The sequence below is a fragment of the Nerophis lumbriciformis genome, linkage group LG24 (assembly GCF_033978685.3).
Source record: "Nerophis lumbriciformis linkage group LG24, RoL_Nlum_v2.1, whole genome shotgun sequence".
In the NCBI taxonomy this organism is placed as follows: Eukaryota; Metazoa; Chordata; class Actinopteri; order Syngnathiformes; family Syngnathidae; genus Nerophis; species Nerophis lumbriciformis.
In genome coordinates, this window is record NC_084571.2 from 4,740,001 (window position 1) to 4,759,094 (window position 19,094).

At 40.9% G+C, this 19,094-nt stretch overlaps 1 protein-coding gene across 4 annotated transcripts in view; it reads left to right on the top strand.

The window, feature by feature from the left end:
- Positions 1 to 19,094, top strand: part of shank1 (SH3 and multiple ankyrin repeat domains 1) — a 280,926-nt gene that overhangs the window by 173,660 nt on the left and 88,172 nt on the right. For all 4 annotated transcript variants that reach the window (XM_061981384.1, XM_061981385.1, XM_061981386.1 and 1 more), the window contains exons 13-15: positions 4,527 to 4,675; positions 11,160 to 11,273; positions 11,343 to 11,418. In XM_061981384.1, the coding sequence (XP_061837368.1) occupies positions 4,527 to 4,675; positions 11,160 to 11,273; positions 11,343 to 11,418 (339 nt within the window). The remainder of the gene's footprint in view (positions 1 to 4,526; positions 4,676 to 11,159; positions 11,274 to 11,342; positions 11,419 to 19,094) is intronic.

Below are 19,094 nucleotides of genomic sequence, written 5' to 3' on the forward strand. Positions count from 1 at the left end.
GCTGATCGATCAGTTTAGGCCAATTTTATTTTGAAAAGTACATGATCTGCTATTGCCTATTAGTGCCTTTTAAATGCCGATCACAAAAATGATCCCCTCTGGCTACCAGAGGTGTGGACTCGAGTCACATGACTTGGACTCGAGTCAGACTCGAGTCATGAATTTGATGACTTTAGACTCGACTTGACAAAATGTAAAAAGACTTGCAACTCGACTTAGACTTTAACATCAATGACTTGTGACTTCACTTGGACTTGAGCCTTTTGAATTGACATGACTTGACATGACTTGCTACTTTCCCCAAAACCCAAAGATGAAAAAGTTATTCGGGAGCGCTCCGTGTTTTTCATTGTGTACTTGTCTATCACTGAGCTCAGTACAACAGCCAATCAAATTAGATCTACTTTGTTTTCATCACACAGCATTCATCCAATCAAATTGCAGGACAACCAACGAAGAAGACATGTCCAAACCACACGCCAGTGAACAAAAAATGATACCTAAAATAATTTCGTTTGGGAATAAAAATTACGAGGTGGTCAACACAAAACGGTTTGCAGTATGCAACACATGCGGTTCGAAAATTACTGATGGAGAGGCAACAACTTCCAACTTCGTCCGGCATTTGAAGTTGCACAAAGAACGGTAAGTTTTGAATGTAAGATAACGTTTATTGGCTAAGTAACGTGACTTTTATTTGCTGTGTAGTTAAATCAGTGAGGCTGTAAACTCACTGCTAACGTTATAACGTTATTGCAAACACGGGAATCTGTTGCAGTTCACTACCTTATTCATACTTTTTGTTCAGTGATTTTTTTTAAACAGGGTTACGTTAGTCAATATATCACACGTAACGTTAGACGGCGGTCAGCAGCACCGCGTATTTTAGCCACCTAAAAAAAGACACAAATAGTAAAATAAAGGTAAAATAAATACTACGCCCCCATCGTGCACAAATGACTGACAGACTCTTGGCTAATTTGGTCTTTTGCAAATGCAATGCAGCATAGCGCCCTGACATATAAAAAGTACAACTTTTTTGTTATGTTCACAATATATGTCATGTTTTTTCAATGTTAACACTTTTGTACAAATAAGTACATTTGCACTTTATTTTTTAATGTGTTTGTTCTGTAAAGGAATGAGTTAATGTTTAAAATGACTGGTTAATAGTGCTATTATAAAGTGCAATGTCAGCACAATTTTCTTTCCTGCAATTTAAAATGCACTTGTTTTAATAAATAAATACAGCATTTGAAAAGCATACACAATCTGTGTTAATATATTAGTCTGTGGTTAAAAGGACTTGAAAGGACTCGAAACTCAAAATGCAGGACTTAGGACTTGACTTGAGACTTTCCAGTCTTGACTTTGGACTTGACTCGGGGCTTGCCTGTCTTGACTCGGGACTTGACTTGGACTTGAGGGCAAAGACTTGAGACTTACTTGTGACTTGCAAAACAATGACTTGGTCCCACCTCTGCTGGCTACTACTTCATTTATTTTTGGTCCCTCGGCTGACAGACAGAGGTGGTTTGCAGCTAACTGTGTATGTTTATACACAGTGTGGAGACGCTCCCCCTAAATGAATACCGTATTTTTCGGACTATAAGTCGCAGTTTTTTTCATAGTTTATGAAAGTTGCATAATGTTTTTTTCCTTCTTTATTATGCATTTCCGGCAGGTGCGACTTATACTCCGGTGCGACTTATACTCCGAAAAATACGGTAATCATCATCTCTATTGTGGCAAATAAACTGAATTTCTGAATATTTTAAGTATCGTTATCAAGTAATTTTATCACTGGAGGATGAGGCTAAACATGTTACACACCGAGTAAGATCAAGCCAGGAGCAGGCATGCTAATCGCTAAGCTAGCTTGAAACACTAGAAGAAGTAGGCACTTAGTAAAGTTTAAAAGGTGTAGATGGAAGCGTGTTACAGCATAAAGTAAGCCGTTACTTAGTACGTAGATTATTAAGAGTTAGAGAGTGGATTATTTAACAATGTCTGTTGGTGTGTAGCTGCTAAGTGTACACATAAGACAAGGGCAGATTGATACATAAATCCTCGGTGTCGATACCAAGTGTTGTATCAATATATGATCAATACTAGATTGACTAGATCGATTTTTTATTTTTTTCTACAAAATCGTTTTTGTTTTTGTTATTGTTTACAAACTCGGGGACTAAGTCCCTGGACACAAAATGATTTTTGAGGGCAAAACCAAATGGTTTAAATGAGTAGTAGATAGTTGTTTTTACTTTTGTTTAGTTATTATTAGGGATGGTAATCTTCGGGCATCTAATGATTCAATCCGATTCCTGTGGTTACGATTTGATTCAAAATTGATTCTCAATTTAACATGATTCCTGATCAAACCGATTCTCAAAATGTATTATTTGGTATAATAATCAATAATAAATTATAAAATGAATTGGAAATCTCATGTCAAAAAATATACAACATAAAGTAGCAAGAAACACGTCAATAATGAATAAAGCAAAACATGTTCTAGACCAAAAATCACTTCATATTCTCTACCATACCATATCTGAGTTATTGTGTAGAAATATGGGGAAACAACTACAAATGTGAGCTTCATTCACTAACTGTGTTACAAAATAGATCAATTAGAATAATACATAATGATGGATTTAGAGAAGATACAAACCCTTTATTTAATAAATCACAATTATTGAAATTCAACAATTTGGTGCATTTGCAAACAGTTAAAATGATGTACAAAGCAAACTCTAACCTGCTACCCAAGAATGTACAACAATTCTTCAACAAAAAAAGAGAAATATAACCTTAGAGGAAAATCTATTTTAAAACATTTGTATGCTTGTACAACACTTAAAACCTTTAGCATATCAGTATGTGGAATTAAATTATGGAACGGATTAACCAAAGATATCAAACAAAGCACCAATATGATTCAGTTTAAGAGACTGTTCAAACTACAAGTGTTCACAAAGTACATAGAACAAGAATTATGATGAACATCTTGAACCCCTTTTTTATTGAGACAAAGATTGTTTATGTATTTAATATTTGTATGCTTAGTATGGTATTATTTATTATTTATGTGTTCACTGTTCTGTTGCAGAGAACAAGGAAATTGGATAACATTGCTATGGTATGAAAAGGGGTAGGATTAAATAAGCTCTGCTTCTTCCTACTCCTTTTCGGACGTGCTGTAAAGAAACAACTGGAATTGTGTGATGCATTACATTGTATCGTATGCATGTTCCAAATAAACTGAAACTGAACTGAACTGAAATTATAATGTACTTTTTCCAAAGCAGGTTACAGATTGGAAAAGCGATAGAGATGCCCTGAAAACGTATTTCGAAAAATTTATTTTTATTAAAAAAATCACTTATGAAATATAATCGATTTTAAATAACTATCGCCATCTGGATGTGAATTGATTTTTTTTTTGTTCACCCTTAGTTGTTGTGTATTATTAAATTTGTTTTGATCAGTATGAAATAAAAGAATAAGGAATTAGTTTAAATATTGTGTTGATATTGTTCCACTGTCAATAGCACTCACCATAAATACATTAAAGTATTTACCATACCATACCATACCATACCAACTTTATTTATAAAGCCCTTTAAAAACAAGCACAGTTGAAAAACAAAGGGCTGTACACCACAAAGAAATAGAGGCAAAGGACAGACTAAAAAATAACATTTAAAACAGAAATAAAAATACACAATTAAAAATCAAATATAAATTACCCTAAGAACAGTTTGTTAGATAAAAACAGTTTAAAAGTTAAAAACAGTTCAAAAAGTTAAAAGCTAAAAACAGTTCAAAGTCTCATGCTGGGTTAAAAGCCAGTGAATAAAAATGGGTTTTAAGAAGGGTCTTGAAAATAGCCAAAGAAGGGGCCTGTCTCACATGGAGAGGGAGATCGTTTCAGAGTTTGGGACCCGCAACAGAGAAAGCTCTGTCCCCTCTGAGCTTGCGCTTTGTTTTGGGTACCTCCAGGATCAGCTGATCAGCTGACCTGAGGGACCGGGTGGGGGCATACAGATGGAGCAGCTCAGAGAGGTAAGGTGGGGCAAGACCACGTAAGGATTTAAAAACGAGTAAGATAATCTTAAAATGGACTCTAAAAGACACAGGCAGCCAGTGGAGGGAGGCTAAAACAGGAGTAATGTGCTCTCTTTTTCTTGTGTTAGTTAAAAGTCGGGCAGCTGCATTTTGGACCAGCTGCAGACGTGAGAGGGAGGACTGACTAATTCCAAAATATAAAGAGTTACAGTAATCCAGCCGAGATGTAGTAAAGGCATGGATTACTGTCTCTAACTGTTGCCTAGAAAGTAAACCTGTATTAACTGTAAAAATTTACAGTTAATACAGGTGATCGGATGATTGGTATCAGAATCGGCAGCATACAAACCTGATCGGAACATCCCTAGTTATAATGGCAACATTTTTTGACATGGTTACAGTAACTGGGTCACCAAGAAGTTTTGACTTTTATGCGTCTTAAATGGTCCACTCAGGCCCGCTCCTGCCGGCACCGCCACTCAAACAGCAGGCCAGCGGCGACGCCTCTACAGCGCCGTGCCCGGACGCGTCTTCGTGGCCACCAGATCGCACTCAGCCCAGGGAGAGCGAGAAATCGGCTTCAGCAAGGGGGACCGGGTCAAAGGTGAGTGCGTTCGGAGGCCCGAGTGATGAACCAAACAAGCGCCATGAGCTCAGCAATGCGTCTATAAACTAAAGATGTCGATACGACACTCTGCGACAAATTGCTTCTCACGACGCGGACGCTGCTGAGCTCGGGGGACCGTTTCAGCGCCAGGATTTAATTAGAACTTTTATGGCACCATTTAGCAAACTGATGAAGTAAGTTGTGCACGGCTTAGCTGCTCCGCCGTCCCAGTTACACTAAAGTCTCGAGTCGAACTGGGAGCCAAAAACACGACCGTGACCAGGAAGAGGTGGTAACGGTAATAAAGTGTCCACGTCCTGATGCGTCTTCACGTTGTAGCGTGCTCTTGTCCTAACACGAGTGTAAGGTCTCTGTGTGTGTTTGTATTCAATGTCTGCAGGTATGAATATGTGTGTGTTTGTGAGTGAGTCTAAGGTGTCGCCAGGTATGTATGTCTCGGTGAGTATGTGTGTGTGTAGCTTTGCATGTGTGTCTGACGTCTGCTGGTGTCGTCGTTGTCTTTGCTGTAGAGCAGGGATGTCCAAACTGTTCTCAGCGAGGGCCGCACACTGAAAGATTGAAGGAGGGCGAGGGTGACACTCGATCCGGGGCCAATAGGCAATAAATCAATTAATAGAACGATAAACGGAAATGAACTCGATAGCTTTGCCAGCATCAATAAATTGCCATGTCCGTGTGTTTGTTTTCTCCGTCTCTTGCTTTCGAAGAGGGCGGAAGAGGGTTCACTCTGTGCACCTGACCACATTTATTCAATAGAAGAATTACAAACTGTCATGTCTGTGTGATCATGTTTTTGTTTTGGTCATGTTCGTTTTGGGTTTTGGACTTTTTGTGCACTTTTGTTTTGTCACCATAGCAACCATTAGTTTTCACCTGTCACGTCACGCACCTGTTTCACGTTTTGAGTCACGCACCTGCTTTCACTAATCATGTCCATAGTATTTAAGTTCATTCTTTTCAGTTTGTCGTTCGGACGACCTCCCCATATATGCTTCTGCACACTCTCCACACCCTTATGATCCTTGCTGCTCTTTTTTCATGCCGGTTCCATGCCAAGTAAGTTTTTGTTTATCAAGCCACAGTTAATGTTTTGTTTAATTGTTCATAGTTTCCGCCACTGTGCGTGCTTTTCATTTGTACTTTTTTTTATATATTAAATAAATCATGTACCTTAATTCCCGTCTCGCCCAAGCCAACTTTCCGTTGCATCCCGGAAAAGCTAACACCCAGGACCAAGTTTTGACACAAACGTCATATTAGGATTTTTTTTTTGTAAATTTAAAACAATTCCTTGTGGTCAACAGCAGTGTTTCTTAACCATTGGGCCGCGAGCGCCCTCTATAGCAGTGTTTTTCAGCCTTTTTTGAGCCAAGGCACATTTTTTGCAACCAGCAGAAATCATTAAAATACAAAACTCAGTTGACAGTAAAAAGTTGTTGTCGCAATTGTTGGATATGACTTTAAACCATAACCAAGCATGCATCAATATAGCTCTTGTCTCAAAGTAGGTGTACTGTCACGACTTGTCACATCACACCCTGACTTATTTTGAGTTTTTTGCTGTTTTCCTGTGTGCAGTGTTTTAGTTCTTGTCTTGCGCTCCTATTTTGGTGGCATTTTCTCTTTTTTTTGGTATTTTCCTGTAGAAGTTTCATGTCTTTCTTTGAGCGATATTTCCCGCATCTACTACCTACTCAGTGGACTAGTGGTTAGAGTGTCCGCCCTGAATTCGGTAGGTTGTGAGTTCAAACCCCGGCCGAGTCATACCAAAGACTATAAAAATGGCACCCATTACCTCCCTTCTTGGACACTCAGCATCAAGGGTTCACCAAAAATGTTTCCCGGGCGTGGGACCGCTGCTGCCCACTGCTCCCCTCACCTCCCAGGGGGTGAACAAGGGGATGGGTCAAATGCAGAGGACAAATTTCACCACACCTAGTGTGTGTGTGACAATCATTGGTACTTTACTTTGTTTTAGCAATCAATATTTCAGTTGTTTTTATTCTTTGTGGGAATGTTGTTGATTGTCATGTTCGGATGTACATTTTGGACGCCGTCTTTGCTCCACAGTAAGTCTTTGCTGTCGTCCAGCATTCTGTTTTTGTTTACTTTGTAGCCAGTTCAGTTTTAGTTTCGTTCTGCATAGCCTTACCTAAGCTTCAATGCCTTTTCTTAGGGGCACTCACCTTTTTGTTTATTTTTGGTTTAAGCATTAGATACCCTTTTACCTGCACGCTGCCTCCAGCTGTTTCCGACATCTACAAAGCAATTAGCTACCGGCTGCCACCTACTAATATGGAAGAGAATTACACAGTTACTCTGCCGATCTCTAGACAGCACAGACACTCAACAACAGCACATTACTTGCAGATTATAATTACTGGTTTGCAAAAAATATTTTTAACCCAATTAGGTGAAATTACAATATCTCCCACAGCACACCAGACTGTATCTCACGGTACACTAGTGTGCCGCGGCACAGTGATTGAAAAACACTGCTCTATAGAGCCCCCCAAAAATATCTGTTTCTTAGCTGTGGTCCGTATGGGCCGCAGAGGTACTAAGTTGTAATACACTTTTCCACCACTTGTGGCAGTAGTGACAATTTCCAACAAACAGAAGAAGTCTGGAGCTAAAGTCATAGAGATATGCTTTGAGCGCAAAAATTAGGACTACTGAACCTGTATTTGAATTTGCACTTTAATTTTATTCACAGTTCAGTTAAGAAACATTGACTTTTAATTTAATTTATTTGATTTTAGCAAAACATAATTGGATGTACATTTATTTTTTGTCAGTTAAGTCTTGTGCGGTATATTGAGTTAGTATTGTTTTTTTCTAATCCGCCTGACCTCAGCCTAAAGTTAAATAAGAATCTTTGTGATTAACACATGGGTCCATATTATTTGTCAAGGTTTTAAACTCTAAGTTAGGGATGTCCCGATCCGATATTTGGATCGGATCGGCCGCCGATATTTGCCAAAAAATGCGTATCGGCAAGGCATGGGAAAATGCCGATCCAGATCCAGTTTTTAAAAAAACTCCGGTCCGTGTTTTCCAACGCACCTATCTAAATAATACAATCCACTTTTCTGCTGCTCCCTTATTTCCGTTCCGCATTTTCCAGCGCACCTTCAACACATCCACAGGTCTGTGGATTCTCACGCAGTTGCTTTTAGCTGCTGGCATTACACGACAGGCTCTTCTCACTCTTTCCTGTGTCTCCCTCTCACAGACAGCAAGCGCACCTTCTTACACACGTCACATACTGTCACGTCATACGTCACATACGTATACGCCCTCCCCGAGCAGAGAGGTAACATGGCTAACGTTAGCTGTAATGCTAGCGCAGCCGTGCTAGCAACGCTCCCTCTAAGGTGCGCGCTTGTGCAATTGCGCACGGCAAATCTATGCCACGCACAAAATCAAATAAAAAAATAAGCGCATAACAATTTTCGACACACGGACACGACAGAGAAAACAGTTTTCGTCATCATTGTTCAAATATTGTAACGTCTGTCGAGACGCTTATCTCCATTCGGTGCCACACGTCCACACCATCAAAATGCCGAGGCAAACATTTCCAGATCAACACCGTATGAAAAAATTTGTGATTTTTTTTGTTGTGATTTCCTTCTCTGCATGAAAGTTTAAAAGTAGCATATATTAATGCAGTATGAAGAAGAATGTTTTAATGTAGACACATAGAATCATCATACTGCTGTGATTATATGCATCAAGTGTTCATTCAAGGCTAAGGCAAAATATCCACATATATATGGTGTATCCTGACATGGACTAAACATATCGCAATATTAAAAAAAGGCCATATCGCTCAGCCCTAGTTCAATGATGCCATTTCTGTTTGTCATGTATAATTTTGTCTATTTTGTGTTTATCCTTGATTAAACAGGTCAGTTTCTTGTTACCAACCATTGTGTATTATTCAAACTCCCCTAATTCAGCTGGCTCGTTGTTATCAAGAGTACTAAAACCCTTTTCAACATGATTCTGACAACTAAGTAGGCTAAATAACTTTAAACTTCAATACATACTCGGATTGGCCAGTATCGGTCAGTATCGGTATCGGATCGGAAGTGTAAAAACAATATCGGTATCGGATCGGAAGTGCAAAAACCTGGATCGGGACATCCCTACTCTAAGTGACTAATTCAGTGTTAATATTTGAAAAGTTGGGCCCCGACGTCAAAAAGGTTAAGAAGGTTGAAATATTAGTGCTCATAATTCGGAAAGTTACAGACATTGTGTTATGTTTAAGGCTAAAAGTAAAACATTACCAGCAAATTTACAAAACTGTTTGTCATCACTTCTGAGAATGAAGAGCATAGAAGAAAAGGTCATTTCAAACATCAGTATTCAAGGACAACTTTAAAACAAATGTGTATATCAGTGGTGGGGGTTAAACTATGGAATTCTCTTTACAATGAGATACAAGATTGTACAAATATATTCCGGTTGAAAAAAATATATAAAGACAGAACAATAAGATCATATGGACAGCCATAAGTGTTTACATTTTGCTTTATATTTATTATTTTACTTATTTTTTGTCTGGTTTTGTATTTGTTTTGTATCACCCCGTGAGGTGTGTATTACTTTTTTTTGTTCGGTTTGTACTTCATGAAGTTTTGCACTTCTTGTGTTTTTTGTTTGTTTTCATTATATTTGGATGTATTTGTTTGGTTTGTATGCTATCCATTAAGTAAGACTACGTATTATGTAAAAGGGGGCAGGCAAATATAAGATTTTCTTCATCCTGTTCCTTCTCAGGCATTGGTGTGTAAATGTGTGTTTAGTTGCTGAGGTTTAATTGTCTATTGATCAAAGATGCACATCAATGAAGTGTCATGTCTGTGTAATCATGTTTTGTTTTAGTCAGGTTTTGTTTTGTTTAGTTATTGGACTCTTTAGTTTCTGGTTGTTCACTCTCTTGTTTTGTTTCCATAGCAACCCATTAGTTTTCACCTGTCACGTCACGCACCTGTTTCACGTTTTGAGCCACGCACCTGTTTTTGTTAATCATGTCTGTTATTTAAGCTTTTCTTTTTCTGTTGGTCAGCCTGGCGACATCGCATTTATGCTCTGCACACTCTTTATCGTCACTCTGTATAATGCCATGTTCACAGTCCCATGCCAAGTAAGTTTTTGTTTCATTGTTCACAGTTTCTGCCTATGTGCAAGTTTTGTTTTCATTAGCCAAGTTTTTTACCTCCGCCATTGTGCGCGCTTTTCGTTTGCTCTTTTTTTTGATAATATTTAATAAATCATGTACTCACATTCCCGTCTCGCCCGAGCCTTCCGGAAAATCAAACACCAAGGACCAAATCTTGACATGAAGGAGATAAATAAAAAATGAAAATAAATGAAAAATAAAACAGGATCATATGAGCAGCGGGGCGTATAAACACCACTTTGTGTAATATATCCATCCATCCATCCATCTTCTTCCGCTTATCCGAGGTCGGGTCGCGGGGGCAGCAGCTTAAGCAGGGAAGCCCAGACTTCCCTCTCCCCAGCCACTTCGTCCAGCTCCTCCCGGGGGATCCCGAGGCGTTCCCAGGCCAGCCGGGAGAGATAGTCTTCCCAGCGTGTCCTGGGTCTTCCCCGTGGCCTCCTACCGGTCGGACGTGCCCGAAACACCTTCCTAGGGAGGCGTTCGGGTGGCATCCTGACCAGATGCCCGAGCCACCTCATCTGGCTCCTCTCGATGTGGAGGAGCAGCGGCTTTACTTTGAGCTCCCTCCGAATGACAGAGCTTCTCACCCTATCTCTAAGGGAGAGCCCCGCCACTCGGCGGAGGAAACTCATTTCGGCCGCTTGTACCCGTGATCTTGTCCTTTCGGTCATGACCCAAAGCTCTTGACCATAGGTGAGGATGGGAACGTAGATCGACCGGTAAATCGAGAGCTTTGCCTTCCGGCTCAGCTCCTTCTTCACCACAACGGATCGATACAGCGTCCGCATTACTGAAGACGCCGCACCGATCCGCCTGTCGATCTCACGATCAACTCCTCCCCCACTCGTGAACAAGACTCCGAGGTACTTGAACTCCTCCACTTGGGGCAAGATCTCCTCCCCAACCCGGAGATGGCACTCCACCCTTTTCCGGGAGAGAACCATGGACTCGGACTTGGAGGTGCTGATTCCCATCCCAGTCGCTTCACACTCGGCTGCGAACCGATCCAGTGAGAGCTGAAAATCTTGGCCGGAGGAAGCCATCAGGACCACATCATCTGCAAATAGCAGATGATGATGTGTAATATATCTCTTTTATAATGAAATTGTTCTTACAATGAATAAAAAATGGCTCCCGGGCCGCACTTTGGACACCCCTGTTGTAGCGCGTATGCGTGTGTTTGTATGTTTTTGTTGGTTTTTGAGGCACTTGTTGACATGATGACCTCCTCTTGCTTCCTTCTACCACCACCCTCTCTTGTAGTGTTGAGCGTTGGCGAAGGCGGCTACTGGGAGGGGACGGTCCGCGGCCGCACCGGCTGGTTCCCCTCAGACTGTGTGGAGGAAGTGCTGCTTCGAAGTCAGGACAGCCGATCAGGTTCGACGTTTTGCGGTGGCTGTGTAGTTGCTGACACATGAACCGTGCGACGCCGTGTGTTTGTTCCAGAGAGCCGTGGCGAGCGGGCCAAGCGTTTGTTCCGCCATTACACTGTGGGTTCCTACGATAGCTTTGACGCTCCCAGGTAAGTGTTGTCCATTTCTTGGTACTGGCGCTGCGTCACCTACTGTCATTTTTCCAATGTAGCAATGTGCCTTGCATCTTGGGTGGTACGTTAATCTTGTTCCCACTGACACTCCCTCCTCCTGGTGGAGTGTTTGGACATGCGGCACATGCTGGGAGTCAATTTGTCACTCCGCCTATGATTTGATGCGTTGTGACTGTACAATATACGCCCCCCGCCCCGCTGGGTGCGTAGAAGCTGTCTGAGATTTACCAGATTTGGGCCAGCTGTTCACTTGACCTTAAGGTTGGCTAGCGTGTCTGCAGAAGACACTTAAAGGTAAAATTATTTGGTTTTGCTGTTTCATTTATGGATGTGTTATTTTTATTCTTGTGAGCCAGATGCTGTTGACTCTGTTTGAGATTAATGTTAAGTTATTTGACCCGACCCCTTTTCTTCCTGAGTCAATGTGGTATAACATATTCTGTCCTTTGTAAGGATGTGTACTTTCCACATTTAAACCCATATGGTACCAATTCCCGGTACCTGGGAATCGGTATTGGTACTTTTGTGTGTGTTGATGTACAAAACCCAAAACCAGTGAAGTTGGCACGTAAATAAAAACAGAATACAATGATTTGCAAATCCTTTTCAACTTATATTCAATTGAATAGACTGCAAAGACAAGATATTTAATGTTCCAACTGAGAAACTTCATTTTTTTTTGGGAAAATAATCATTGACTTAGAATTTAATGGCAGAAACACGTTGCAAAAAAGTTGGCACAGGGGCATTTTTACCACTGTGTTACATGGCCTTTCCTTTTAACAACACTCAGTAAACGTTTGGGAACTGAGGAGACCAATTTTTGAAGCTTTTCAGGTGGAATTCTTTCCCATTCTTGCTTGATGTACAGCTTAAGTTGTTCAACAATCCGGGGTCTCCATTGTGGTATTTTACGCTACATAATGTGCCACACATTTTCAATGGGAGACAGGTCTGGACTACAGGCAGGCCAGTCTAGTACCCGCACTCTTTTACTATGAAGCCACGCTGTTGTAACACGTGGCTTGGCATTGTCTTGCTGAAATAAGCAGCGGCGTCCATGATAACATTGCTTAGATGGTAACATGTGTTGCTCCAAAACCTGTACTGCATTAAAGGTGCCTTCACAGATGTGTAAGTTACCAATGCCTTTGGCACTAATACACCCCCATACCATCACAGATGCTGGCTTTTCAATTTTGCTCCTATAACAATCCGGATGGTTCTTTTCCTCTTTGTTCCGGAGGACACGACATCCCCAGTTTTTGAGGGATCGAAGGTCACGGGCTTAGCCGCTTACGTGCAGCGATTTCTCCAGATTCTCTGAACCTTTTGATGATATTACGAACCGTAGATGGTGAAATCCCGAAATTCCGTGCAATAGCTCGTTGAGAAATGTTGGTCATAAACGCATTTGTGCGCAAAGTGGTGACCCTCGCCCCATCCTTGTTTGTGAATTACTGAGCATTTCATGGAACATAAACACAACAGAACAAATACCTGGAACCCCTTGCAGCACTAACTCTTTTGGGACACCCCCCGTTACCCACCCCAACCCCGCCTCCCCAACCCCGCCCACCTCACCCTCCTCGGGAGAGCATGTCCCAAATTCCAAGCTGCTGTTTTGAGGCATGTTAAAAAATATAATGCACTTTGTGACTTCAATAATAAATATGGCAGTGCCATGTTGGCATTTTTTTTTCCATAACTTGAGTTGATTTATTTTGGAAAACCTTGTTACATTGTTTAATGCATCCAGCGGGGCATCACAACAAAATTAGGCATAATAATGTGTTAATTCCACGACTGTATATATCGGTATCGGTTGATATTGGAATCGGTAATTAAGAGTTGGACAATATTGGAATATCGGATGTCGGCAAAAAAGCCATTATCGAACATCTCTAGTTTTCGCCATACAAAAAAACAGGGTTTTCTTAAACTAAAGAGCATAAAACATAGACAAAAACAAAAACAACCTCTTTATATGGACAGATCTGAAGTTGATCTACAGTAGGGATTTAAGTAAAAAAAAAGAAAAAGATATGACTTATTTTTGACATTTTTATGACTGAGATTCTTCCGGGTCCACGGGACCAAACTAGAGGGGAGGTTAAAAAAAATAAATCTAAATATTGTATTGGTTTTGAAAATGAAACATATTAAAATGGCCCCCACATGCTTTGATTCATTGGCAAACATTTGAACACCCCATATTTATACTGTAAGTGTTGTACTTATTACACACACACACATGATTGTAACGTGCATCTTAGTTGTAGTTTTCATGAACAAATTTGGAGGTGTTGAAATCGCCATGCATTTTGAAAAGCGGCGCCTTACTTTTAATCACTTTCTATCGTGCATGCTTGCTTTGTCGACATGGAAAATTACAACTACTTAGAGGCAGTCTGCTGTGAATATGCCTGTTTGACGTCACGTGCAACACAGCTATCGAAATATGGTATTATGGTACTCATTTTTACCGACAGAATTCAGTCGATACTAGGGTTATACGGTATTAGTATAGTACCGTGATACTAATGAATTTTCGGTACTATACCGCCTCTCAAAAGTACCATCATTCATTTTCTACCACTTGTCCTTGATAATTTTGATGAAATAATAGACTGGAAAATGACACAATATTTTACTGCATATGTCAGCAGACTAATTAGGAGTCTTTGTTTGCTTACAAGTTGTCTTGTATGTTCACTATTTTATTTGAGGACAAACTTGCAATAAAAATCATACGTTCAATGTACCCTAAGATTTTGTGTTAAAATAAAGCCGATAATGCCATTTTTTGTGGTCCCCTTTATGTAGAAAAGTACCGAAAAGGACCAAAAAGTATCGAAATAATTTTGGTGCCGGTACCAAAAATATTAGTATCGGGACAACACTAGTCGATACCCATCCCTAATCCTTTGCGATTTATCCTTTTTATTTATGTAACCCGCCTTGTCCCGCTTACTTCATCCTGCCCCAGCTAGAAGCTAAAAGGGAGTGAGGTCAACACCATACTTGCCAACCTTGGGACCTCCGATTTCGGGAGGTGGGGGTGGAGGCGGGGGCGTGGTTGGGGCAGGGTCGTGGTTAGGGGCGTGGTTAAGAGGGGAGGAGTATATTTACAGCTAGAATTCACCAAGTCAAGTATTGTATATATATAAGAGAAATACTTGAATTTCTGTGTTCATTTATTTACACATATATACACACACACATAACACTCATCTACTCATTGTTGAGTTAAGGGTTGAATTGTCCATCCTTGTTCTATTCTCTGTCACTATTTTTCTAACCATGCTGAACACCCTCTCTGATGATACATTCTGCTTCGTCTCCTTGTTGTGTGCGCAGTTGTGCACTGCACTCTCTAAAAGCCGTAGATGTTATTGTCACATATGCATGTACAGTAGATGGCAGTATTGTCCTGTTTAAGAGTGTCACAACATTGCTGTTTACGGCAGACGAACTGCTTTACGGTAGACGAAAACGTGACTGCTGTTGTTGTGTGTTGTTGCCGCGCTGGGAGGACGTTAATGAAACTGCCTAACAATAAACCCACATAAGAAACCAAGAACTCGCCCTCGATCGTACTACAGTTATAACGTCATTGGGCAGGCACGCTGTTTATATTGTGGGAAAGCAGACGTTTAAACAGGCTGACTACACGTCACTCAGGTCGCATGGAGCTGGAGGGGGCGTGGCCTCCAGCTCCACCTGAATTTCGGGAGATTTTCGGGAGAAAATTTGTCCCGGGAGGTTTTCGGGAGAGGCGCTGAATTTCGGGAGTCTCCCGGAAAATCCGTGAGGGTTGGCAAGTATGGTCAACACACACGTACTATCGCACAGCCACACTAGTTGGCATCCATTACTCTAACACACTTCGAAATAATTCAAAAACAGTCCGTGCATACATGCGCTCTTAAGAAACTGATATGTGATGCTGCTGAAACAAAAGAGGTCCGCAGAGTGCGCCTTGCGGACCCTTTTACCCAATGCCTCCCTGAATACTTACATTTGTGATGATCTATGTAAGCACATGTGTGTCGACCTGACGGATAAGAACAATACACAAACAATGACCCTTGTAATTCTCCACAACCATGCTGGTTTGCCGAACTTGCAAACCTGGCATTTTTTTTGCTTTGAGGCAAACTCATCAACGTCCATGCCAAGTTTCGGATGAATTACCATCCATCCATCCATTTTCTACCGCTTTTTCCCTTTGGGGTCGCGGGGGGATGAATTACCTACAAATAATAAATGTCTTATCCTTCACATGTATTATTTACATTGTTGCTCCCTCTCCCTCCCGTTCCATGCCTTGTCCCTCTATATCAGGGGTGCTCACACTTTTTCTGCAGGCGAGCTACTTTTCAATTGATCAAGTCGTGGGGATCTACCTCATTCATATATATAATTTATATTTACTTATTTATGAAACATATGTTTTTGTTAACAAGTTAAATATGTTTAATGATAATGCAAGCATGTTTAACACATATAGTTAATATTGTTAATAAGTTAAAGGTGTTTAATGAAAATACAAGTATGTTTAATACATATAGTTAATATTGTTAACAAGTTAAAGGTGTTTAAAGATAATGCAAGCATGTTTAACACATATAGTTAATATTGTTAATAAATTAAAGGTGTTTAATGATAATACAAGAATGTTTAACACATAGTTAATATTGTTAACAAGTTAAAGGTATTTAAAGATAATACAAGCATGTTTAACGCTTATAGTTAATATTGGTAATAAGTTAAAGGTGTTTAAAGATAATACAAGCATGTTTAACACATATAGTTAATATTGTTAACAAATTAAAGGTGTTTAAAGATAATACAAGCATGTTTAACACATATAGTTAATATTGTTAACAAGTTAAAGGTGTTTAAAGATAACACAAGCATGTTTAACACATATAGATTCCTTTCTTTCATGAAGACAAGAATATAAGTTGGTGTATTACCTGATTCTGATGACTTGCATTGATTAGAATCAGACAGTAGTGCTGATAAGGTCCGCATTTTCGAATGGAGGAGAAAAAAAGTCCTCCTTTCTGTCCAATACCACATGAAAGTGGTTGCTTTTTGGCATCTTATTTATCCAGCTTCCGTACTCCTTTGTATACACTTTACAAGAAATACATTGTTGGCAAACTCCGTAGCTTGCTAGCTTGTGCACGCCAGCTTTCTGAGACTCTTATTTTGGTAGCGCAAGCAGGATGAAGCAGAGCTTTTATTGTGCAACTGTGCACTCGGTCTTTGGAGTTTTGACGACAGGTACGGCGCCAGAGTCTGTTGAAATAAAGTGTTTCTCGCCTTCCTGTCGGTAATTTTAATGAGCTGGCAGCAGCCAGCGTCATCTCAGAAGACCCTCGGGTGTCGTGAATGTCAATCAAGTGACGAAAGTGACGTCATAGTGAAGATTTATGATCGCTCATTTTTAGGACTATTTTTTTAATGCCTGGCTGGTGATCGACTGACACACCATCCGAGATCGACCGGTAGCTCGCGATCGACGTAATGAGCACCCCTGCTCTATATTCACTCTCCATCACGTCACGATAATTCTTCATCCCTCTCCCGCTAAGTGAGTTTGTGACTGGCAAATGCACACACGGCGTCATATTTTATTGATTAAAAAGCTTTTCATCATCAGTGTGTAGTGTGTACACACTCATGTATAATTAAAGATGCTGCTTTTAAACATTTTTCCGGCCGCTGTCACGCGGTTCAAATGCCTCACCTGTCCCTCCTCCTGTCATCCGTGACTTTCTCGGTGTCCCCGCATTGTTTTTAATTTATCCGAGAACCCCCCAAGATCTTTTTAATTTTCCGACTGCCACCCAAGCTCCCCTGTGGTGTCTCCATCTGGAGGCAAGAAGGTGTTTTGTGTTTGCACTAGAGATGCGCGGATAGGCAAATATTTCATCCGCAACCGCATCAGAAAGTCGTCAACCATCCGCAATCCACCCGATCTAACATTTGATCAGAACTGCATCCGCCCGCCATCCGCCCGGTATATCTAATATAGACGATGCAAGGCATTAGTGAGGCACCTGCCAACTACTCCGGTTTTCCCGTAATTCGTACGGTTTTCATCAACCTATTCCGGGTTACGGGTGCAGTGATAAAAAATACGTTTTTTCTTTAATTTAAAAAAAAAAAGGGTGAAAACTACGCGAATTGCACCTTGTGCAGACAAGATTTTTCGATCGGACACGGAGGAATTAGCGATGTAAAAGACCACTTTGGGACAAAAAAACACAAGTCTAATGCCGTTGCTAGCGATACAAGTGGAAAACTTTCAACGTTTTTCGTCGCCCAAACAGATTCTTTGGATGTGATAAATGCCAAAGTTTTATTTACGGAGGCAATAATTGAGCATGGACTTCCAATCGCACTGGCTGATCACATGGGACAGTTACATGTTTGTAATGCAACCTTTAAAAATCATTACGCGGTGATCGCGGTCCCAAAAATAAACTTTTCTTGCATGATAATGTCCAGAAAAATTCGCTTTATATTACTATAGAGTCCTTTTAACGAATGAGTTTGATGGTTTATCACAAACCTTAAATGAAAGAAGTCCTTTCTTCTCCTGCACCTGCATGCACTTTGGCCTTGCTTCCTGTGTGGTGCGCAATCCTGTCGGCTGTATTTCACAGCACGACATACTGTTAAAAGTGTTTATACTATTTATGCTTTCAAGTCCAAGTTGAAGAAATCTTGTTAAATGTTGACAGCATAACTACCAAAATACAGAAGTATGTCCTTAATATTTTTGCAGTGCTATTTCTGTTGAAAAGTTCAAATGATTACATTAGAGATGTGATGTGCCACTTTTCAAAGTGTCTGATGGCTTAAATTAATTTTCATTAATTTTTCATATTTTGAATTCTTTTGAAAGGCTTACAAAAAAACTACATTTGAATTGTAATTCCATGCTATTGACAGGACTATTAATTTTAATGAAGTTAGCTTACCATGTTTACAGTATGATAATTGTGATAGAAATGTGAATTTCGGGGGGTGGCGGGCAGGTAAGCTGCTTACCTGCTGCGCGTGACGCCGGCCGCGGCGAAGGCGGACGAGGCGGGGTGTCGGTGCGGTGGGCGCGGTAGTGACCCTGGACATGCGTCGGGCCCTTCTCGCGGATCGCCTCAGCTACGGCTCCCGGTGGGGCCCTCTCGGGGGAAGGGGCCTCGGTCCCGGACACCGGCGAGGCGTCCCTTCTCCGCTCCGTAAAAGTGTCCATCTCTTTTCTTTTTTTTTCTTCTGTTGTGGCATATGCAGCAGGTGCCTAGGGGGGGGACCTTGAGACCTCCGAATTCGGGAGATGGGGCGGGGGTTTGGTGGTAGCGGGGGTGTATATTGTAACGTCCCGGAAGAGTTAGTGCTGCAAGGGATTCTGGGTATTTGTTATGTTGTGTTTATGTTGTGTTACGGTGCGGATGTTCTCCCGAAATGTGTTTGTCATTCTTGTTTGTTGTGGGTTCACAGTGTGGCGCATATTTGTAACAGTGTTAAAGTTGTTTATACGGCCACTCTCAGTGTGACCTGTATGCAGGTGCGCGCCTGCGCAATTGCGCACCGCTCACGCGTCCTCTGCGCACAGCAAATTAATGCCGCGCAGG